This window comes from Diadema setosum, chromosome 12 (assembly GCF_964275005.1).
Source record: "Diadema setosum chromosome 12, eeDiaSeto1, whole genome shotgun sequence".
Lineage (NCBI taxonomy): Eukaryota > Metazoa > Echinodermata > Echinoidea > Diadematoida > Diadematidae > Diadema > Diadema setosum.
The window spans coordinates 19,457,900-19,482,661 of NC_092696.1; the positions used below are offsets into that span (position 1 = coordinate 19,457,900).

Here is a 24,762-nt window from a genome sequence, read left to right on the forward strand (position 1 = left end):
CACACTTTATTAGGATCACTATGTTTTGGATATCTCAGCCATTTCAAAATCAATTTTCATCAAAGAAACATTGAAATCCTCATGGAATTACATGCTCTTTCATATTTCATTTGAGGTTTCTCACTATCTCACAAAAAATGATAAAAACCTGAAGCAAAGTCTCAACCAAAACTATACGATCCCTTTGAAGTGAGTGACATTCATCCACGCATGATAATTGAGTCTATGAATGTCTAACAGACATTTCCTGCCTTGCCATCCAGTTATTAAGGTAAAACTTCGAGAGTGGGAATGGACTGCTTATTTAGTTTGCAATAAAGGCTCTGAGTGTTTGCTCATCAATTTTGTGACCATTTGGTCTTTCATCCAATGTTTTCTCGATACAATACCGAATGTACCGGACCCAGTTGTTGAGGCCCAGATCCGAATACTTAATGGCGGCCATGTTTCGCACGTACTCGCTTGTGTGAACCCGCAGGGGCGCGTCGATATCGTCTTTTTCGAGGACCGCCTGTACGACATCGGTGACTTCGTCAGCCGTTTGAGTCAGGTACTTGAAGTGATATCTAGATGGTCGAAATGAAAAAAAAAAATCAGTTGAAAAGAATGATCTCCACAGCAAGCATAACTTTAAGTTGAAATTAATGCGTCTAGAGCATGCTAAAAATGTTGGGTGAGGAAGATTACATTTACAGGTAGGAAGCCTGGGGTTTGCACTGATTTTGTATCTTTGCACAAATAAGCAAAATAAAAATGTAATTCAACGTGATAAAGACCTCTCTGAACAACTTACAAAAGTAAAAAAAAAAAAAAAAAGAAAACAAAAACAAAAACATGTATAAAAATTCACTCCCAGTTTCTTTTCACGATTTTCTGACTCCCTCCACAGCAGGTTGGTTTTCCGGGCTGCCACAAATTCAAGTAACCGCTCATGGTATCAGTCCTTAATCTTCTGTACAATTTCGCAGTTTTTTTTTTTATAATACAAGTAATACAATTTTTTTTAATTAATTTAACCTACAAGTTGATATTTTTCTCGAATTACGTACATTGTTACAAGTATTTTGATGGTTTCTGTGACATTAATACTGAAAAGAAATATGTTTTATGTATGAAATTATGTTGAAGAAAATAAATCAAACTAACGAACAAGCAAGCATATTCAAATCTCGTTTTTATTTAATATAGTTTCAAAATTCTATAGCGAATGCTATTTTAACGTTTGTTAATGTTACGCGGTTTTCACAAGTGCGAGAGCTACAAATTGTTCATACACATGGCCACTGACTTCAACGCAATCACGTTCCAAAGCACCGTCCTGATGATCACCATGTGTGGACTGGCTATAGCACGAATGAGATTGACCAAGTGAACGTTAATATTCGTTTTGTTCGTTATGTAAAACAGCTACAGAGTGCTTTTATTCGGGATATGGTCGACATAATTTGTCCCTCTGGATCTCAGCTCAGCGCTATGACCCTTGGGGCAATCTCCTCTGGTCATAGTGTGGAGTTGAGATTCCTTGGGCAACTACACAGTCATGTCCTGAAAAGCAGTCCATATCTGTTTTACGTATGTTTGCGAAACAATCTCACTCACTTCATATGCGTACTGATGGTCCTGGCTTGTCTCAGGGTTATTTGGTCGGAGGCGGCCTTCGTAGGCAACCGCGTCTGTTCCCCTATGTTATCGTTGATGTTGGAGTCCACTGGTCCCGGGAGTACTAACGTCACTCTATCACAGAAAAAACAAAAAACAAATCCGCATTTCTTTTTTTTTTTTAAATAACATAGTCTATCCACAGCAAAGGCACTAGAGAACATACAATTGCTTGCTCTTTCAGAGGGTACATTAGTTTTTATGTCTGCATTATTCTTGGATTGAAAAGGCAAGGACCAATGTATGCCAAAATGAGACAAGAGAGTGTAATATACTTTCTCTGCGTCTTTTTTTCCTTCATTTTTACACACATGGTGAAGTAATAGGCATAAAGAAGAGAAAAAAATCTACGCATCTAAAGGGGGAAAGAAGGCCTACATCGATTCCCACTGTAAAACAGCAGATACCAAACAGAAACAAAGGAAATGTACACACATTTTGAAATGTGCTCTATAGAATACAATAATGAACGGACATGAATAATTTGCCACCCACCTGATGTTATGTGCCTTCATTCGTGTTGCCATGGCTTCACTAAGACCATCTACGGCATGTTTGGAAGCAGTATACAAGTCATAGAACGGATATCCTGCAATGAACAGAAAGTTATTCATAAATTGCACACCATAAGTCATTTATATATATATATATATATATATATATATATATATATATATATACATACATAATTCTAAAATGACGAATGTAATGTATTGTTCATGTCGACCCTGAAGAAGACGTGTGTGTGTGTATGCATCGAAAATTTGGTTTGAATGAATAGCACTGCTAGACTGAAATGCATTACTACCCTATACTTCGTCATCTTTTCTGTACTGGTAACGACACGGGGACTACAATCATCACTATATATATATATATATATATAATATATATATATATATATATATATATATATATATATATATATATATATATATAATGATAGTGATGTATGCTATTATATACATATACATATATAATATATATATATATATATATATATATATATATATATATATATATAATAGCATACATACTTCCAGGCCGGCAGTGCATGACAAAAGTTATAGTGCACGCAAAATATAACGATTGCAAACGATAACCCACTATCGATGTGACTATCGGTTTTTGCTCCCTCACTTTAATCATCGAGTACTTGAATCCCGCATCTTATCGGCGCGATTGCGCCACAACCGCGATATGCTTTGCTCGATATAATTGTTATTCTCGATTCTCGCTGGCTATGCCAGCACCTTTTCTGTGTGGGACTAAACTTTCAGCGGTAGATTTAAACATGGAAGCTGAAAACAACAGGTTCGCTACTTTTACAGAGACTGATCTATATAAACAGCATCTTAGACGATAAGGACACAAAGAAAACAAAGGATGTCATCAAATGGGCCATTCTCAGATTAAGTGTTCAATTCCATGTGAGTAAAACCGAAAAATCAACCACAAAGTAATACATTCAAAGATGTGTTTTCGGTAACTTCGAAACCGGTCAAATACGAGACAAAAAGTGGAACATGCTAAATGGTGGCCATTCATTGAGTAAAGATGAATTGAAATAGAGCATCATACATGATTTTTGATCACCAATCAGATACGTTACCGCAAATTTACATGTTGTAATGGACTCCTAACTTTGAATTAAATTCATAGATTTGATCCAATTTCTGTTCAGGAAAAGACATCTGTCCCCCCTAAGGATATTGGGGTTTTTCAAGAGGTAAAGATGTTGTCATCCCTTGCTTATTGGTAAAAATTATTTCTGTGTGGAAGGTTGAAATATGTGTTTTGCTGAAATGAAATATAACCTTAAGATTCACTTTGTATTTTTAACAAATTTCGCTTACAAATAAAGTTTCGAATCCCACAAATCACGCAAAGGGAACGATCCGATCTGGAATTTCCACAGGAAACAAAATATGAATTGCTTTCCTGGGGAAATAACTATTGAAAAACATCGAATCGCCTTTGGTAACGTATCTGGTAAAATATAAGTAATAATTTTAGTTGTGTATGAATTAATAGATATCACCTGTTTAATCATTTACCTTATGAATTGATGTAAAAATGAATGATGTAAGCCCAAATTAACCATTTCAAACATTGTACGTAATATTTAAACTATGAAATGTAGTGGAAAAGAGGCTTAAATATGAAAGCTGAGTTCTTCATTCACAGAATATTCTCATCTTATGTCTGAATGTATTTATCCATCTGACTATAAATATTCATTAAGTTTTGATGGATAATGCAAACAAGGTTTAAAAAATATATTTTTGCAGGCACTTAGAAGGAAACAGGTACAGTCTCTATGAACTCGATATACTAAAAAGTTGTTTGGCCTATGGCAACGCATTTGGCTCACCCCTTTTAATGAAAATGAATAAATAATTGTTCAAGTTATCAATGAATCTTGAGTACTTCTTCATATGTTGAAAAACACTAGAATAAATATGCAACAGAACACTGAAACTTTTCTCGGAAGCTTTTCATAAACTACGTTTTACTTTTTCAAAGTTTGGTAACGTATCTGGCACACCGTAAATGAATCTGTCGTTGAAGTTACAGAGCAATTTCTACTAAATATTCTTCATTTGAACATAACTTTAATATTTTTTTATGGAAGCGTCATTCTATGCAGAATTGTTTTATGAACACTTTGTTTTACATAACATTATTTGTCACAGTGGGTGCCCTAAATTATACGTAACGTATCTGCTAAATCTGAAAAGCAAAAAACTGATATGCTGAATCATAGCTTCGTCTTGTAAAATAAACGTTCAAAGTTGTTGCATAGAATATGAAAGTGGCTGGGTTTTATAGAATAGAACTTTGGAGTTTGTGAGCACACAACGATTTGTTTGTCAAAACATTTACAATTTTTTTTTTTTCAGCATTTTGATTACGTGGTAACGTATCTGTCGGAAAACTTGGCATTAAATTGTGAGACATACACTGACGCAGAAAGAAAAATCATGTGGAAGCGTTGCTCTTTTTCACCTCTCTGTCCTTTTGGTGTAAGAATATAATCCTGAGGTCCAACAAAACGAAGCATGTAATGTGTAGGGATGAATTTTGACCAGATTTTGATCCCCTGAAAGCACAAGACCAATGAGCAAAATTCGGTCACGTATCTGTGGTAACGTATCTGGGGTAACGTATATGGTCAATCATGTTATTATGAGAGTGATATCTACCAAATATTTCTCACTTGTACTAAACTTTAATGTTGAATCGATGAGTCATTCCGAGGAGTAACGTGTAACATACAATTTGCCTGACATTGCAATATCTGTCGCAGTGGGTGGCGTGAAATGTATGTAACGTATCTGTCCAAAAAAAGTAGAAAACCGATATTTCAAACATTGTACCGTATTCTCAATAAAAAGCTGTTGCACAAAAAATCTAAGTACTTGCAATGTACGAAGTATATCCTCAGGGTTTCATATACACAGGGTCATTGCATAGTCTTGTTATTTTCGCAATGCTGTAACACTAAAGAAACTGGTAACGTATCTGGCGGTGAACTTGGCGACAGGTTTCAAAAGGCTATAAAAAAGAAGTCAATAAAAATTTTGAAACTTTTCGAGTATTGTGATTAGCACATATGATATGCTCATCGTCCATGAAAATGATATTTGGAAAGTGTGTTTGTGGACGGAGAGGAGCAATAAAACATAATTCTAAAATAGCCGGCGACACTGCGTTTTGGGGGTCTTAAAGGTAGGGAATCCCATTTGCATTCCTTAAATGAAGAGTTGTATAAATGCAGTGATATGTTGAAGAGAGTATCATTTTAGAAACTCCCATAAATTAGTGAAAGTGGAAGGTAACATTCAGTACATTTTATTGACCGTTAGATTTTGAATTGAATTTATTTTTTTTTTCGGGGCTCACCGTAAATTCCAGTACATTACTAGGCTACCTTTGCAGACCCATGCACTGCATGTGTGTCCATCATGTATATTTTGTGAAGAAAGTTCATCAAAACTTACAAACATTTCTATATACATTCTTGCCACACACTCTATATGTTATTACATCAGCTCTTATACTTTTAGATTTGTGTTATAGATTAAAAAAAATACAGAAGACTGCAACAAAAAGGCTTAAGTGTGGCTGACACACAGAACTACTGAGTAGTTGAGTTTTGTGCATTATTCAAATTGAAGATAACTGTTGACTTCCAAATTTCTCAGCAATGGCATAAACAAGTCCCCTGATGTTCATATTTAATGTTTTGCTGCATTTTGGGAAGTCTGTAAAAGGTATGCCCTACCTTTAACGAAGTTTAACAGCAATTTTTTTTTTTTTTTTTTTACAAAAAGGCAGACAACCGCATTTGATCGTGTTTGTTTTTAACAAATAAAGTCCTCGTGATATATTATAAACATTTAAATAGTATCTAATAGGTTTCAGGGAACCGCAAACTGTCATGGAATGTCGGCGACACCAAAATTCCGTATTATTGAACGCTTTTACTGAGAATGGTGAAAATACACGTGTACGCCCTACAAATTTTGCACTCCTACTGTTCTGAAAAAGGAATCAATCCGACGGATATTGAGCAAGTCAACCAAGATTCGTGCCGCTTTCACCGTACATTCTACGCGGAAGTGCGCCGTAAAAAAAAAAAAAAAAAAAAAAAAAAAATGGGCAGCGTATGTACGGTATACGCTAAGCGTTCTTTGATCACGCTACGCTATGAACTTTTACAACGACATTTACAACACACTCTCGGCATCCACATTTGCAGCAATGGTAACTTCAATGACGGTGACTGTCATGCACCAACGAAACACACGTCATGCACCGACAAAACATCTGTCATTCACCGACAAAACATCTGTCATTCACCGACAAAACATTCTTGGATCAGCACCGAATGACTACAGCTTTTCACGCCATGTTTGCCAACTCCAACTGTCGTGTCCCGGATGGGCACTTTTTATTCTCGCCCAACCCTGGTTGCACGGTTGCACACTGCTGTTCTCCATCACACCTCCCCTCAACAAGAGGAAAGTTTTGAATGTAACTTTTCGACTATAAACACCTTCGTTGTAAGACTTACTTCACTGTTCTTGCGTACAATTCAGCTTACACGATTACAAACTCAAATAGTTTTGTGTTGTTTTCTTAAAACCTCACCTGGCATATATGAAAACTTAACAAGCCCTCCTACAAAACATATAAATACAATAATTACGCAATGTGTCTACAATAATACACATGTGAAACTGTTTTCAACGGGTGCACATACGGGTGCACATAATCCGGAAAGATTACATAAGATGTAATCAATCATTTCTCCAGTAGTATCAATATTTTGACGGAGACTGTGCTCTCTGGTAGTCTCGACTGTAATTATATCCTCACATACTGGACCAATAAGCTTACATAACTTCAGGCATTTATAGTATTTTTTTTTTTTTGGGGGGGGGGAGGGGGTAACACATACACTTCATCTTTAAATGTGGAAACCAAACATACACTTTCTTTCTGAAATTGTGCTGACTTTTGCAAAGATAAATTATGTCTGTTTCTCCAACACAAACTTTCACTGGAGTTTCGCTGAATGAGGTAACAGCACGCATCTCTTGATTATAACATCGAAATACTGTACATATACAGGCTATTAATCTACAAAAGTGACATTATATCTTGGCTTCTTTATGCCTCACTGTCACTCAACACTTTTTCATTGATACAAAACAACACAAATTCTCTTGTTTTAACACAATCGGTTGACATAAAACTCAAAATTTGATCAACAGTTTTCCTGTGACTGGCCGCTTGTGTTTTGCTATACTGTTTTTGCATTTACTAGCATTAACTCTGTAACGTATCGGTATACATAACAATATGAATCCGTTGACTCTTTGGGGTACATTGAATGAAATCAAAATAGAAGTGTGCAACAGAAGCACAGCTTTCACTGTAACCTTAAACACCACAAAATGTTGTATCCTGGAGCTTTCTGTAATGTTGGGTTTTCAAAATATCATACAATACTTGGCGTGTAACACACGAAAATTTTCAAGTGATGTCTTCTTATAAAGACAGAATATTGTGTACCAGTACTTTCTCATACATCCTAGCATCACTCACATATGCTGTTTTCGTTTAAAACAAACATGATTAGCATAAATACAATTTCTTCCTTCACAGATCCTTGGGAAAGGAAGAAAACTGAATGAGAATACATAAAAACATGTATACGTTGTCATATACAAAAAAAAAAAAAATCAACATCAGTTTCTTGTCTGTTTTGAGTCTTGTTTGAAATGTTCTGCTTGATGTAGGTTTCACTGTAGATTTGAGATTGTTATCGTTCGGCGACATTATCAGCGCGTGCATAGTTTCAAGCTCGAGACAAAGCGTCTGCTAATTTGTTGTCCTTTCCTGCTATGTGCACAATTCTCAGTGGGTACAGCTGGAGAATCAAACTCCACCGGAAGAGACGCTGATTCTTGTGCTTGAAGCGTTCTACAAACGTCAATGGGTTATGGTCAGTGTACACCACAATGTCTCTTCCACCGTCCAAATCCGCTTCGAAATGTTGCACGGCTAGAACGACACTGAGACATTCCTTCTCCACAGTTGAATACTTTTGCTGATGGCGATTCAGTTTTTTTTTTTTGGAGAAGAAACACACGGGTTTGCTGTGTCCGTTGTCGTCGTCGTGAAGTAGCACGGCTCCTACTCCTCGGTCACTAGCATCCGTAGCCAGCTGGAAGCTCCTCTCGAAGTTTTTGTGCGATGAGCACGGAGTCGTTCCTGAGGACGGCCTTCAGCTTTTGGAACACATCCTGGCACCTCGCGGACCACTGGAACGTTGTACCCTTTTTCAACAGGTCCGTCAAGGGCACCACCAAGTGACTGAAGTTGGGAACGAATCTCCGGTAGAATCCGACCATTCCCAAAAAGCGCTGAAGCTCCCGTTTCGATGCCGGCACTGGGAAGTCCACGATGGCTCGGACCTTGGCATCTCGTGGTGCGACGCTACCTCGGCCTACCTTGTGACCTAGGTAAGTCACATAAGCTTTCTCAAACTCGCATTTGGCCAGATTCACCACGAGTCCTGCATGTGACAACCTCCGGAACAGCTCTCGAAGATGTGCAACATGCTCCTCCCACGTATTGCTGAAAACCAACACATCGTCTATATAGACAACACAGTTATCATGACCAGCAATAACTCGATTCATCATCCGTTGAAAAGTGGCGGGGGAATTTTTCATCCCGAAGGGCATGACACGACACTGGTATAACCCGGAGGGCGTGACAAACGCCGAGATCTCTCTTGCATCCTTGTCTAATGGTACCTGCCAATACCCTTTCATCAAATCCAATTTGCTGACATATTTAGACGCCTGTTTGACTTTATATACACCTACTAGAAATTTGAGGTCATCTAGTGATCCGCTTCGTCTCACATACTCTGTTACTCGCACCTTAGCCGGTGATAGGACATTTACTGTGTCTGCTTCAAAGCACTGGAACAATTTACCACTTACCGTTAGACAGTCTCCATCAGTCAGTGTGTTCAAAAAAGCCTTGAAAACACATCTTTTCAGTAGCAACTAGTTCGTAGCTGTATATATAACATTTATCCAATTACATATACTGTCGTACATGTTTTGAATTGATTGTAAGCGCTTTGGGCCTTGTGGGAAAAGCGCATTATAGATAATAGCAATAATAATAATAATAATAATACTCAGCACTTCCTACCCGATCAATACATTCCTCAAAGGAAGCGGAAACGAATCAGTCTTGGTTATGGCATTGACCTTCCTGTAATCTATACAAAACCTGGACGTTCTGTCCGACTTTGGGACTTGCACTACTGGGGAACTCCAGTTTGAGTTACTGGGCTCTATGATTCCATTTGCAAGCATGAAATCTATCTCCCTATCCACCTATTCTCTCTTAGGATTAATCCGATATGGATGCTGCTTGATGGGTGCATTTTCACCAACATCTACTGTATGAACAGTGTCTTTCGCACAGCCAAATTTATTACTGCACACCTCCGGAAATTCCTGGAAGATGTCGACAACATCTTGCCTCTCCGAATCAGACAGATGACTGATCAGTAACTCTGGATTTTCTAGTGCCTCTTGAGTTCTCTACTCGCGGAATCATTCCTGACTTGAAACTCACACTCTTAGAATCTGGAGCATCAGGTTCAAACTCTTCTGCACTTTTCCCAGGACTTTGTAGGACACTCTCACTCACAACTGCACCTACGTCTTCTACACATTCATGATATTTCTTCAACATATTAACGTGACACACTCTCTTGGTTTTTCTACGGTCAGGCATGCTCACCACATAAGTCTCCTTCCCAAGCTTCCTCTCTACTACATAGGGACCACTGAATTTAGCCTTCAATGCATCTCCTGGCAATGGAAGAAGAACCAAGACTTTGTCTCCCACCTCAAACAGACGACTCTTTGCCTTTCGGTCAAAGATTTCCTTCATTGTCTGTTGCGAAGACTTCAGGTGTTCTCTCGCCACTTCATTCGCTCTCACAAGACGCTCTCTGAACGTGGAGATGTAGTCTAAGGCATTGGAATCTTTGTCTTCCCCATCAGACAACAACTGCTCCATCACAACTTTCAGGGGCCCTCTTGGCTCATGCCCAAACACCAACTCAAAGGGGGAGAATCCAGTGGATTCATTAGGCACTTCACGAGCAGCGAAGAGAAGAAAAGGGATACATTTATCCCAGTCCCTAGGATTATCCTGACAGTAGACCTTCAACATCGTTTTTAGCGTCTGATGTTACCTTTCTAAGGCCCCCTGAGATTGCAGGCGACTTGACCTGTTGAACACCAAGCTGGTACATCAACTCCTGAAAGACACGAGACATGAAATTGCTACCTTGATCCGACTGAATTTCTTTTGGTAGCCCGTACCTTGTAAAGAAAGTCAACAAGGCATCCAAAACTGACTTAGCAGTTATGCTCCTCAACGGAAATGCTTCTGCGTATCTCGTGGAAACATCCATCACAGTCAATAAATACTGACATCCCGACTTGGACTTCGGCAATGGACCAACGCAATCTACCATCACACGGCTAAATGGCTCCTCAAAAGCCGGAATAGGAATCAAAGGCGCAGGTCTAATGGCAGGTTGTGGTTTTCCTACCACTTGACTTTCATGACACGTTCTACAAAATTCAGACACATCCTTTCTCATCTTGGGCCAGAAGAAGTGAGTTCTGATTCTACACAAAGTCTTCTTGACACCCATGCGTCCGGCCATTGGAATTTCATGTGCAAGACGTAGAATTTCCTTTCGATACGGCGGAGGAACAACTATCTGGTCGACAACCGTCCAGTCCTATCTGCGGGACGATTTGGAGGACGCCATTTCCTCATCAAAACACCAGACTTTACATAGAAACATTCTGGCACTCCCTTCGCCTCCATCTACAGTCAATGCACCCTCTCTCAACTTCAACAATTCCTCATCTTCCATCTGTGCTTTGATTTAAGCCGGCTGACTGAACACACCTTCTTCCCAACTTTGTTCTCTTTCATCTTCACTAGTAACCCTTCCAAAGAATGTGTCATCAAGAGAAATTTCACTTTCAGACTCCTTTCTTTCACGCTCTGCTTCACTTGCTCGAAACCTGGTGATAGCACATGTTGGATCACTTCTGGGAATTCATCGACCAGTTTTTCGCTTTCCTGCTCGTACACTGGGACTTCAGAAACAACCGGAAGGACACTCACTCGACCTTCTGCAAGGTCATTACCAAGCAAAAAGGAAACTCCATCCATAGGGAGAAATGGAACAATTCCCACAATCACTTCCACTATCCACTATCCAACTTCACTCGGAATAGAGGGACCGCCTGCGTTCCTCCATTGACATCATGTATCAGTACTTTTCTACCCGTGTTACAGTCTACGGGCATACTCTTCACATCTCCTACCATGAGGGACTGTGTAGCTCCAGTATCACGAAGGATGACAACCGGTACTCTAAATTCAGTAATGGTATCTGTACCCTTGGAAATGAAGTCATTGTACTTTTCATGCACACGACCACTTGAACACGTATCTGCCATTTTTGAGACACTGCTTTTCACATTTGGATGACGCTGTTCATCACTTACACTTGACTTAACAAAACCATTGGTGGCTGTTTGGTGCGATTTCACTTTTGTTTCAGCATCTGAACTGTTCTGTGAACGCGTGTCTGCATGGACTAAACCATGTATTGCTTTTTTCTTTTGTTTTTCTTTTGCTTCATCTTGTTCCAGCAATCGCCTACATTCAGACTTAATGTGACCCGTTTTTCCACAGAAAAAGCATCTCACTTCTTTGTACTAAGGCCGTGGCAATTTCGGGCGCTCTTTCTGTGATTCAGTCTTTACTTTATCTCTGCGTTCACTATGACTACTGTGCCACTTTTGAGTGTCAGGATTTCTCAGCTGATCAAACTTCCTCTTTTCCACAGGACTTTTTGTTTTCACCTTATGTGTCAACTCATACTGGTCAGCGGTGACTGCTGCACTCTTTACATCATGTACTCTTCGATCTTCCAAATATTTTCTCAGATCTGGAGGTGTCGATTTCTTGAACTCCTCCATCAACACTATCTCTCTCAAATTTTCATAAGTGAGATCTACTTTCATTGATCGAACCCATCGATCAAACAGAATTTCTTTTTCTCTCTGAAACTCTACGTAGGTCTGTCCCGAACCTCTCCTATATCCTCGAAACTTTTGCCTGTAGGCTTCTGGGACTAACTGATAGGCAAGAAGGACTGCTTTCTTATTGTGTCATAGTTATTTGCCTCCTCATCCGAGAGAGCAGACACTACTGACTGTGCCTTGCCTGTGAGCTTTTGTTGTACTCTCATAGACCAATATTTCTTCTCCCACTCCAAATTCCTGGCTATTCTCTCAAAGGAGAAAAAGAAAGAGTCTACATCCTCTTCATCAAAGCGGGGGACTGTGTTTGCCATTTTTGCAATGTCGGGCGTCTTCTGTCTCGACATAGTAACATTAGGCCTATCCCCTGGGACGCTACTGGCCTGGGCCTGGGTCAACTCAATTTGACGTTGCATTAACTCTTGTTCAAGTCTCAGATTTTCTGCCTTAATATTTTCCTTTTTTAACTCCAATCTAGCCAGTTTTAGTTGTGTGGAATCTACCCTCATATCACTAGGTCTAGTTGTAGTAATAGTACTTGGAGCAGTTTTTCTACCAGCACTCTCAATCTCATCTGTACTCTCACTCTGGTCTGTGTGTTCATATTCTGCACCACCCAGTTCAAGCTTCTTCACCAGAACTGCAAAAATTTCTTTCTTTCGACTACACTCTCTGATATCGGCATCTACATGAGCTGCAACATCAATCAACTGGGCTTTCACTAACCCTCTCAATCTACCAAGAGTGACGTCTTTCACAAACTCTGCTGCATCGAACTTGGCTGCCATGATTTATTCACATCTAGCTTTCCGACTAGATTTCAAGACTACGTCGCTAACGCAACTTCCTACAGTACACCCCAACTGGGGACCGAACTACGAGAATAGTCTAAGCAATTCAGACCGGACGAACACTCGTATATCAAGAGGCCAATTTCCTCGTAAAGCCACATCTAACGATGCTAATCCAAATAACCAGAAAGTGACACACTAATCTGATAGAATGACACAACGGAAACGATAATACCCTTCCTTTCCAGCAATCAATGCTGTAGGCCTAACCCTGGTATTCAGCTTGCGAAAAGACCAGTACAAGTGCGCAAAACATACTCATCCAATCGCTTCGCGAATCGCACTGCCATTCACAACCACTGCTAACGCAGCCCCATTACACATACCATGCAATGTCACGCAGTAAAGAATACCGCTGCTTACGAACGAACGACACTGTTACGTTCGCTGCCCTGTGTACACATCTCACATGAGTGCAAACACTACACATACCTCCAACGGGCATCAATCATTACAACGATCTACCAAACACCGAAATAACTACCCAAAAGACGGCTTGTGGCTTGTTTGTATGTTCATTTCCCGGACATGTTCCCCACATGTCATGCACCAAGGAAACACACGTCATGCACCGACAAAACATCTGTCATTCACCGACAAAACATTCTTGGATCAGTACCGAATGACTACAGCTGTTTACGCCATGTTTGCCAACTCCAACTGTCGTGTCCCGGATGGGCACTTTTTATTCTCGCCCAACCTTGGTTGTACGGCTGCACACTGCTGTTCTCGATCACAGTGACCTGCTATACAAAGTGAAAGTCAACGCCTACAATGCCTGGCACGAGCCTTGTGTTTAAAGGGGCATAGTCCCGGTAGTATAGATGGCGCTGTTGATGATACTGCCGATCACCGTTAGCATTGTGCGTGTTTATACAGGAGCCTCTCGCATCGGCGCGCATGAGCCGGTATTTTACCTCCCGCATGATCGCTTATTTCTCGTGTTTATACAGAAGTCAAAATACCGGCTCATGCGAGCCGATGCGAGCCGATGCGAGCGGACCTCAGCTGAACCGGACCTCTCGAAATTTGGGGTCAAGCATAGGTCATGTTCGCAGTGCAGTTTATTGCATGATGGGAAAAAATGAAAAAAAAAATCAAGATGGCACCGGCAAAGTCATCAGGACCACCAAGCTTGAAGGTCATTCTTGTAACGTTCCTCTTGACAACCACCCGGCCAACTGATCAATTGAAATCCAGTTTTTCAGTAAGAAGGAGAAGACGTGGTTCGATCATGACAGATATTAAAATACGTACACGCTTTCAGGTTACCTCTCGAATTTCGGTCGTCTGTATAAACACACAGCAAAATACGCGAGGCTCCTCTCGCATCGGCCACCTCAAAAGGTGGCGGACGGAACCTCTCGCATGAGCCTGCATTTGGCGGCGTATGCCGGCATACGCCGTGTTTATACAGAACAAAATTCGAGAGGTCCTCTCGCATGAGCCGGCATGAGCCGGCATGAGCCAGCATGAGCGCGTATTTTGCTTCTCTGTATAAACACGCTCAAAGAGAAGTCGATAGCGTAGGTCTCTATAGGAAACTTGCGCCGTGCGCCCGCGTACACATTTGACTAAAACACCGGGACCATGCACCTTTAAATCCAGTAGATCCCTAATCCTACAATACATCATCTAGTCCTGGTCCTGGACCCAGTGCAGTAAGTAGGGCGTCTAAACATGTTTAAAAGGAAGCAGTCCTCACGAAATTTAAAAAAAAAAATATATGTTGTTGTTGGTACCTCCAATGAACTACTTTCACCGAAAACAAACTTTCAAATCACCAAATAAGCTCGTAAATTTTGGTTGAAAAAGTGTGAATCTGCATGGTGAATATGCTAATGAGCAAGTCCTGGCGGAGAGTCAGACGTCACCGAGGCACAACTCTTCCCAGCCGTGTTCTGCTCGTTATCCGTACGCTCCCTAGTTACCCGGATGCATGAAGACGTCGGTGGCTACTACTAGTAGTATTTGACATTGTTTCTACGTTGTGTGTGTGTGTGTGTGTGTGTGTGTGTGCATTGTGTATTATATTCGCACAGTACACGTGTGGACGGTACAACTAGATCTACGGTAGATACCCCGTACGCGGTTTGCCCTTCACACTTTTCCAGTCTATCACAAGCGCAGCTGCAGCCCTGTCGACGCTCATGCATGTTCTAGTACACGTGTACAGATTGTAGGTAGACACGGTTCTACACAGCTACAGGCCTGCATTGTAGTACACTATAGGGGCGACCGCATTCAGCGTCGTCTGGTCAGGCTATCTTACATCAGTAGTTTTGCTCGAATCGTGCAGAAAATTTCCCAGGAAAATCCTTTTTTCCGTCCCAGACCCACAAAAGTATCGTGAAAGGTGAGTTGTATAGCTGGGAAATCTCGGTACAACGATGCCGAACATAAGAAACTTAGGGCCTACAAAATCTCGATATTGTGGTGTGACCTACCTGTGTGTGGACCATTTGAGAAGCGATGTTTTTACGTGGACCGGCAGGCTGTGGCCCTCGGTTATAAACCGAGAAAACTCCTGAAGCCACATGCAATGCCGACCATTTGCTCACATGAGTTATAAAACAGAAACACCTCGAGCATCGACTTCGAAGAGAACCGAGGGAAAAAAAGCGTAGAGAGGTAAGGAAAGAGGCTAGCTATGTTTCATTTACCGTGGGGCTGCAGCCGGGGTTGGACTGCAGTATAGTGCCACTGAGGTAGCTGCTGCCAGTGCCGACTGGACATGCACGGCAAAGTGGAGCGAAATCATATCCCTACGACCCCCTGTATTTACCCTTCCCGGCTCACGTCATAGTTTTTTGTTTTTTGTTTTTTTTTCGAGGAAAGGCGATATCTGACTACTTACAGAAATATTGAGATACAAACAATATTTTCTTTGAAGAATTTGACTCTCTCATGCACAGGTTATCTTGGCCAAAATCAGCTAGACGGAGTACTCTGTACATTTGTATGGTAAGAATTCGCGCGCGAGAGTGGTTTCACTGGTTTCTACGCTGAGAAGTATGCAACACGGACGGAAGCTAGAAAAGGACCGTGCCTATTTGATGTCAAGTTCATTGTGTATTTGGTTTAAAAATACATATAAATTTATGTTAACAATATCAATTTGAATGAATTATATATATCTAAGCTTGAAATATTTTGTTTGAAATAATAAAACCACAAACTTTCACATTATATGATAAAATTGCAACTATTAAATCATTTCAACACTTAAATTGGTTTTTAGAGGCACGGCTGTCAACTTGGTGAGTAGGGCATGCATGACGTACCATTTTTTTGCCGGCTCTTACACGATCGTTTGCAGGAATTATTTTTCAAAAATCGCGTACGGAGACAGTTTTTCATTTCCACGCGTATAAACTGGTGAAAGGTTATGTTTTTTACTCTTCTTAATTATCATTACAGTGAAAATCTCAGGACTACTTCCCTTGTAGACCTATAACGTTAGGGTCTAGTGTTAACTAGCTCTGTCGCTCGTAGATCTAACGTTAGTCCTAACCAATCCTACTGTTACTTGCACTGTTAGATATAGATCTAGATATAGACCCTAGACTCGATAGTTGAATTTGGATCTTCAGGATTTTGTCTACACAGGTTCAGAGAAATTGGTATTGTCTAGACACGTGTAAAGTCTTAATTGATCTAAGCTTTCGTCTTTTTTTTTCAATTTATTTTGCCTTATCTGGGTATGTATGCTATTTTATATAACACATAGTGCATGACATTTTATTGCACTATAACAAGTACCAAGCACCTCCAATTTCTGAATTTGCCGTCAGGCAGACATATTCAATTCGGCATGCGGCCCTCATTGAATATAACTGACCTTCGGGACAAATTCAGACTTTGTCGGTGCTTATGTTGTTATACAAAACTTATAGTGCATTCAGCCTCATGCACTAGATTATGTGTATTATATATGTATACACGTATATTCGTATGTATATCTTGGAATCTTCATCGTGTTGGACTTGAAACATCAACCGTCCAAATCAAGATTCTGCCACTGTCATAATTTGTCAATCATTGCTTAAGTATTAATAAGATTCAAGAGACATTCGAACTCATCTTTCCCAAGAATGAACATAATCCGCATGACACTGTTTCCATGTTATACATTTCCATTATGATGAAAAAAGAAGGCATTGCAGTGACGCGTATCAAAGTTAAGCTTCTGGCACGCAGAATATTTGCTTTTCTCATCCTGATAGAGTAACGAAGTGATGATGTCATAGTTTTGCTTGTTTGTTTGTTTGTTTGTGTTGATTAGATTGGAACCAGGTGCAAACATGGTTAGCAACATAAATATTCGGGACGAGGTCATCCCACGAGACCAACTCCCACGAGTTATACAGCCCACAAGTTCCACCTTGGAAAAAAAAAAAAAGGTCCATGATTCATACTGCCCAAAAGTCATACTTCCCATGAGTTCGACACTAGACAAAGTTATAGGCCTGTGAGTTCTACACTAGGTAAAAACAGCTCATGAGTTAGACTTTACAGCTTTACGGCTTAAAGGGATGGTACAGTATTGGTGGAGATGGGAATTGGGCTTTTAACTTTTTGCGAGATACCAGAAAACACTTATGTTATAGTACAGAGCATACCATTTTAAGAGGAATTCAAAGTTTATTTGAGAAAAAAGCGATCGTAATAAAGTGTGGGTCCCACACTTTATTAGAATCACTCTTTTTGGATATCTCAGCCATTTCAAAACCAATTTTCATCAAATAAACATTAAATTCTTCATAGAATTACATGCTCTTTCATATTTCATAAGAGGTTTCTTATTATTTCACACACACACACACACACACACACACAAATGTTAGAAACTCGAAATTAAGGTCTCAACCAAAACTGTGTGATCCCTTTAATGTGTCGGTCTTGTGGGCCTTGTTTGCTTTAGTGTCAAACTCATGGGCTGTATGAGTCGTGGGCTATAATGATTCGTGGGTGTCGAACTCGTGACGTGCACCCATTCGGTACAGGTTGCTTAAAGGCATAATTTACCATTTGCAGATGAAAAAAAACCCCCCCAGCATTTGTGCTTTAAAATAGTTCTGAAATGTGAGTTAGGGATAGAAACAACCACTGTAAATATTTGAATCCGTATAATCGATGTTAAGTATTGTTAAATATACAAAATGTGAACAATAGTTATAATAAAAATGCTCCCAGACTAATCCGTCTACAGTTACGGTTTATTGAGAAAAATACAGATATCTCCTTATATTTCAGGCTTTATTGCAAAAAAGTTATATAGTAGGATGTTTTGTGATACAACAGACCTACGTGCACATATGCATAAAATCTGATATCTTGAACATTTTTAAAAATCACTGCTTCCAAAGGTAAACAGGATCTTTAAAACCAGTTCCCATGGCGATGAATGGCTACGACATTACACTTTGATCCCGTACCCGATCTTCTTTCTTTTTTTTTTTCATTCTCTGTGTTTGTTATGTTGTTAGTTGTTAGATCATAATACTACATGTATATCTGAAGTCGATGTGCAAGAATATAAGGGTAGAATCATCTACAAGGATTTGTCCAAGATTTTATATCAATTGCAAAGACCTACCATTAATTCCGCTGTTAGAACTAATGTTGATGATGTGACCGTACTGCTGCCTCTTCATGTGCGGTAACACCGCCTGCATCATCCGGGTCGTGCCAAAGAAGTTGGTTTCCATGACATCGCGCACGTTGTCCATTGTCGCGTACTCGAAGGGAACGAGTGATGCAACTCCGGCATTGTTAACTACGTGCAGAGTTTATGAAAAAAAAAATGTGATATAAATGTGATATCTCAGCAATTTCAAGGCCAATTTCCATCAAATAAACATTGAATCCTTCTTGAAATTACATGCTATTTCATATTTCATTAGAGGTTTCTCTTTATTTCATCAAAAATGTTATAAACCTGAATCCTCACCTCAAGCAGTATTGTACAGTCCCTTTATTTCCCTGTATATATATGTATATATGAAGAGTTTGTTTGCAAAAACCGATAAGTCCATATTTGCCAAATGGAGATATTTTGCGATTAAAGGTCAAGAAAAATAAAGAGAATAATAAGAAAATTTGTGCTTCTTTTGACCATAACTTCAAAAATATACCTCTATATATAGTGACCAATATATCATTTAAAAGGTATTATTTTTGTACTTTATGACAGAGATCGTACTTCAAAATCTTCAAAAATGGACTTATCGGTTTTTGCAAACAAACCCTTCATATATATATATATATATATATATATATATATATATAACATACACTGGGTTTTCCTTCACACCTAGATGATTAATCTATTTGTAGGAAGCCAATCATTTTTTTTCTAATTTCTTCAATAAATGTAACAACAGAAAAGTCAATTAATTTTATCTTTTACGCATGAATACGCTTGCATCATCAGCATGATAAATAAGCTGTAATCAATCTGTAACATTTCAAACATCATTGATATAAAGGAGAAAGACAAGTGGACTAAGTATTAAACCCACCTGCAGACAATAGCCCAGGTCCTCAGGCTAAATCTCAAATTGTTTACTGAAACAAACTGCTTACGTTTATCCAAATTATTAGCAAAAAAACTTGAATGAATTGCTGCATACCATTAAATTATGCTGGGTGTCTCTGGCCTCGAATAAAAAAAAAATATTCGAATTTTGAAAAACTTTTTAAAGATATGGCTGGATGAAAGTCTCTTCTATTTTGTATGACAACAAAAAAGTAAAAAAAATATTGCTTCAGTGAGCATCGCCCATTTTATAAAGTAAAGAAAGTTAGGTTGCGCAGGAATTGGGTATCTACTTTGGGAAAAGTGAAAGTGTGTTTGGGTGTGTGTGTGTGTGTGTGGGTAGGTGTGTGTGTGTGTGTGTGTGTGTGTGTGTATGTAATAGAGAGATTGACGCGTCACAAATCGAGGAGGCGTATTTCATCGCAATAGCTCAATCCTTATATTCTGCTCTACACCAAATCATTCATCCCACACTTCCTTGGCCCCAAAACAGAAAATGGAGATGTAGTTCTATAATTATTCTCATCATTATTCGACCGCTTTTAAAGATTGGTTTGACTTTGACATTCCAACCTTACATACAACATATTACACGAATTGATTAATATTTTTATATCACAAAAAAGTTAAGTTGATCTCATTATAGGCAGGCTTTGAAACTGTAATACGATTACTACTTTCTTGTACAATTTCTTCTACGTAAATAAGACAAAAACAAAGATGCATTGCACGTTCTGGGTGTAACATTGCGATATTATCCTTTCGTCTGACTCTAATTTCACTGAAAATGTCTAAAGTAATCCCCAATGAGTGTTCACCAGATCTTTGAATTTCAATTCTAAGGATGGAAAAAAGCGCTGCTCCCTGCTTGAAAAATAAACTTTGAAATAATTTTGAAAAAAGCACGCAACAATTACATAATCTATTTTGTAAGGGGCTCTTTCTTGCAACAGAAGTAATGAACTTATCACCTCAGTTGAAAATCAAAATTTCCCAAATACTCCACCCAAGAAATGCACGAGATCGTTGCAAGACCATTCAAAACCGCGAAAAAACCCTCAGATATAAAGGGGGGGGGGTATTACTTCCCTCGCCCTAACCATCTCAGTCGATGCGCTTATAAATCAAAATTTAAAAAAGTTAATCAGTATAAACCATCTCACGCTACAATTCAGAAATTGATATGTTTGGCGCTTTTTTTCCTGCAACTTAGACGTTCAACCAAGGTATCGTATCATTTTTAAGGATTTTTCAGAAATATGCAACAACAGAGAACACTAAAAAATGAAATTAAACTTTTGTTTCCTTTTATTCCTTTCTGTATTCATTTTGTTTTGTTGGCTACTGCCGCACATTCGACTGTTGTCTTCTTGCAATCTGTCACATTCATTGCGAGCTCGTGATCAGCCTAAAAGAGATGGTTGATATCTTCGCCGCAGAAATCCAAGAAGGATGATTATTGTGTTAAACTTCGTAGAGATAATAGGTTAGAACAATTCACTACAGACATAAAAAAGGTTAGAGACTTTTCTTCATGGCTGATAAATACGTCAAGCAAAACTACGAAGCGTAAAAAGCTGACTGATTTTTTAGTTTTCAAAATATCCTCCTCTAAGGCAAGCGCGGCATGGCATTATATTTATTACTTCAGAAAAAATGCCCATGCACATCATTACCTCGACACTTCTAACGGAAATTAAAAAGAAATAATCCAAGCTTATCCTAACACTGCTCAGATGTGTTCTTGATAAAGTAAACAGTAATCTACGAGAGACTGTTTTCTTTTTTTTTTTTTGGTATACATGGTAAAGGACAACTCACTGAGAATATCGATGCGGCCGTAGTCTTTCACAACCTTCTCCACAGATTCTGCCACTGAGGTGTCATCTACCACGTCTAGCTGTCGGATGTGAAGCGTGTCATCGAGGGCTCCGCCCGCCGCCTCCTCCAGGGGACCCCTCTTCTTCAGGTTTCTCATCGTTGGGATGACGAGATACTTTTTGGCTGCATCCTTCGCGAATCGCGCCGCCATGCTCAGCCCGATGCCCGTCGAGCAACCGGTAATGAGCATCACTTTTTGCGCCATCGTGTAGTCTCACAATTGGCTACAGAAAAGCGTTAAACATGGATAAGTTGACCATTTCATCGCTGCAAAGAATAGCATATCAAGTATAAAAGCGAATGCTTAAAATGATAAAATCTTATCACTATCCTCTGTATTTCTCGCACCCCAATGCAAATAAAGTCTACCTCACTGTCCTAACGAAAAGATGAGAGTGAAAAAAAAAATCTAACCTGCTTCTGATGATTTTCCTCAGACTACTTATTCTAACATTATCAAAGCATTTCAAAATGAAAACATAAACCGGTTACGGTAAACATATTTAGAACCTAAACTCAAAATGTCTTTTACATAATACAATCATTACAAGGGACGAGTTTAATACTTTAAGTCTGAAATGGGAAAAAAAAACTGCTACGTTTACAATGGTCTGTATGTAATGTATGTAACATTAATAGTAATACTTAAACAGAAAACAGAAACGGGATAAAAATGAACGGCAGACACTTTCGCTAAAGGGAAGATGAGATAGTATCCCTTCATTGATGACGATGAGTACAATTCTACAAAGTTTTGAGTCCAAAGCAAAGACATAAACAGTGGAAAAATCAAGAACTAACGAAAGAAATTTAATCGCTCAAATATATAATGATACATTGAAAGACGGAAAAAGGAAATCAAAAGCAGATAAATCGTCTAAATCAAGTAAACAGACGTTGTAAGTGATGAGAAAATGAAATGTTATACATTTCACGACTAATTTGATTAATCAAAACGGAAATTTAATCTTACTCTGTAGAGAGCGATGATGCCTTTGATGCTTAGACACTGTTTACAAAACGGCTGGGCTAGTTGTCTGGCGAATGCAGATGAGGTGCCTTTCCTTGACTTTTATAGCTCGGGTGTGGTCCAATACTTATTACATGCAAACATCTCGATAAGTGATAGCATAGGAAGGTAGGCGTGTCCATGTCGTCAACAGCTGAATTTTCAAACGTGATTGGTTGTTAAGTGCATACGCTTAAGTCACCTATAGGATAACACTGACGAATAGGCGATGATTTCATTGATTTTGTTTTCCTTTCTTCCATCTCCCCCCCCCCCTGTCAGATCAAATGAAATACCAGTCATATTTTGTTGATTTTTTTTTCAACTGTCAGTGCTGACTGAGCTATGTAGATACAAAAGATACAAGTGCATCTCTTTTTAGACACGGTCCTCGATATGAACGCTTATTTGCTCAACGGCCTTTCTCACTGTAAACTCCATTTCTTTTTATAGAGCAATTATTCTACAAGGATAATGTCAACAACGTATGTTTTTTTTTTTCACTCATGCTCAGTTGACACATAAATAGAACAACGCTTACACCATTCTTATCATCTCTAAACACTTTGTTACTCGAATATGTGTCATTAACCGCAAAATGAGAGAAAGAGAAGACAGAGAGGGAGAGAGAGAGAGAGAGAGTGAGAGAATGGGAGAGTAAGCATTTCTGTGCCAGGGACTTTAGACAGTGTGTGCAAGTAGTGTGAAGCACGTAGTTTGTAGACAGTTAGTGTGTTATGTGCCAATTAGCACTCAAAGCACACGTTTGTTTGTAGAATTATCTATTTTCCATTTCACACTAACAATACACCGAACAATAAATAACTCAAGCATGAATCAAAGAAAGATTACTAAAGCTGCGGATCCGTAGATTGCCCATTTCAGATTTATTAGTATAATGATTTTCTTCTTCCATGGGGACACATATTGTATGCTAAACATTATAAGTATGAATAAGAAAATAATCATTATAATTATATTCAGACATACAAGCAAATATTCCGCCTCATTCCTCCTTATTGAAATACAAAGGAAGAAAATCAAACAATCAGGTATATGCATTGTGCATTGATTATTACCCACACGCAACCATCCCAATGCTCTATTTATCATCATATCAATTTTATGTTACTATCTGTATCAAATACATATTATTCACTCTATACAATCTGTCAAAATGCAAGATGAGCATACACATAATCATATGCATCATACGTCACACTATGATCCATAAACGTGACTGCATACTGAAATCATAAAAAAAAATCAAACATTGATGTGAAACATTCTCATTCCATTCTACATTTTCAAATTAAAATGTACACCTTCTATTATTCACTCAGATTTACAGGATAACAATACATGTACAGCCTACCCCAGGCAACACGACCTGCGCCAATCCACGATACCTCCAGCAACACAACCCATGCAGCGAACGAACATGCAAATATGCTCCGTACACCTTGCAGCCAATGTACTATTCCTTCCCAGACTACCCTAACACTCCCATAAAAAGAAAACATAAAATAAAATAACAGAAGTCTGCGCTAGCAACCCCGTCTGCCAACCATTGCAACACCGACATGACTGACAACGGTAGGAACGCACGCTCTCCCTGTCAGACTATGGATGGAGCACGACCTGCACATATTGTACCCAGACAAGGGGGAGGTGCATTCCAATATCGTCCGCCAAAAACTCTAGCATCCTGGCAACGAACGAAGGACGAGGCCGACTCCAGGCCAAGAGAAGAAAGGCAGACCTTTTTGGAACGCATCGAGCTACTCGTCAAGCCACACAGTGATACCGTGGGTACCACAAATCAGCAAAAGTCAACTCTCTAAATTAATCATTTTACTCAAAGCCTCAGAAAAAAAAGAAGTTTAGCGGGTATGTAAAGACCAGCTGGCAGGCGTGTATACACACTTATTTTAGAAGTGTCTTGCCGCTTGTATACTGCCAAATTTATGGAAAAGTTCATTCGATGTCCCGGTACCAAAAACGAAAAACTCACATGAATTAAACGATTTTAGACCAATTGCACTCACAAGTTCTGTCAGGAAATGTTTTGAGGAGATACTGCTGAAGCTTTTGTTGAAAGAAACAGAAACTCATTTAGACACAATGCAGTTTACTTAC

General features: G+C 39.2%; 1 protein-coding gene across 1 annotated transcript; it reads right to left on the reverse strand.

The window, feature by feature from the left end:
* Positions 1-304: 304 nt before the first annotated feature.
* LOC140235784 (retinol dehydrogenase 8-like) lies at positions 305-22,686 on the reverse strand. Its single transcript, XM_072315792.1, has 6 exons — positions 22,588-22,686; positions 21,555-21,838; positions 18,792-18,971; positions 2,155-2,248; positions 1,600-1,734; positions 305-566 (listed from the first exon to the last, which is right to left on the reverse strand). Exons 2-6 carry the CDS (start codon positions 21,817-21,819, stop codon positions 305-307), a joined length of 936 nt encoding a protein of 311 aa, XP_072171893.1. The 5' UTR covers positions 21,820-21,838; positions 22,588-22,686.
* Between the last annotated feature and the right edge of the window lie 2,076 nt (positions 22,687-24,762).

What these genes read in the sequence shown, in the direction of transcription:
- LOC140235784 (XM_072315792.1), bottom strand. Translation starts at nt 21,819, where the DNA reads ATGGCGCAAAAAGTGATGCTCATTACCGGTTGCTCGACGGGCATCGGG. An exon ending in CGGCCGCATCGATATTCTCA is followed by an intron (nt 18,972 to 21,554) that starts GTGAGTTGTCCT and finishes CTCTGCACGTAG; the next exon opens with TTAACAATGCCGGAGTTGCA. An exon ending in TTCTAACAGCGGAATTAATG is followed by an intron (nt 2,249 to 18,791) that starts GTAGGTCTTTGC and finishes TGTTCATTGCAG; the next exon opens with GATATCCGTTCTATGACTTG.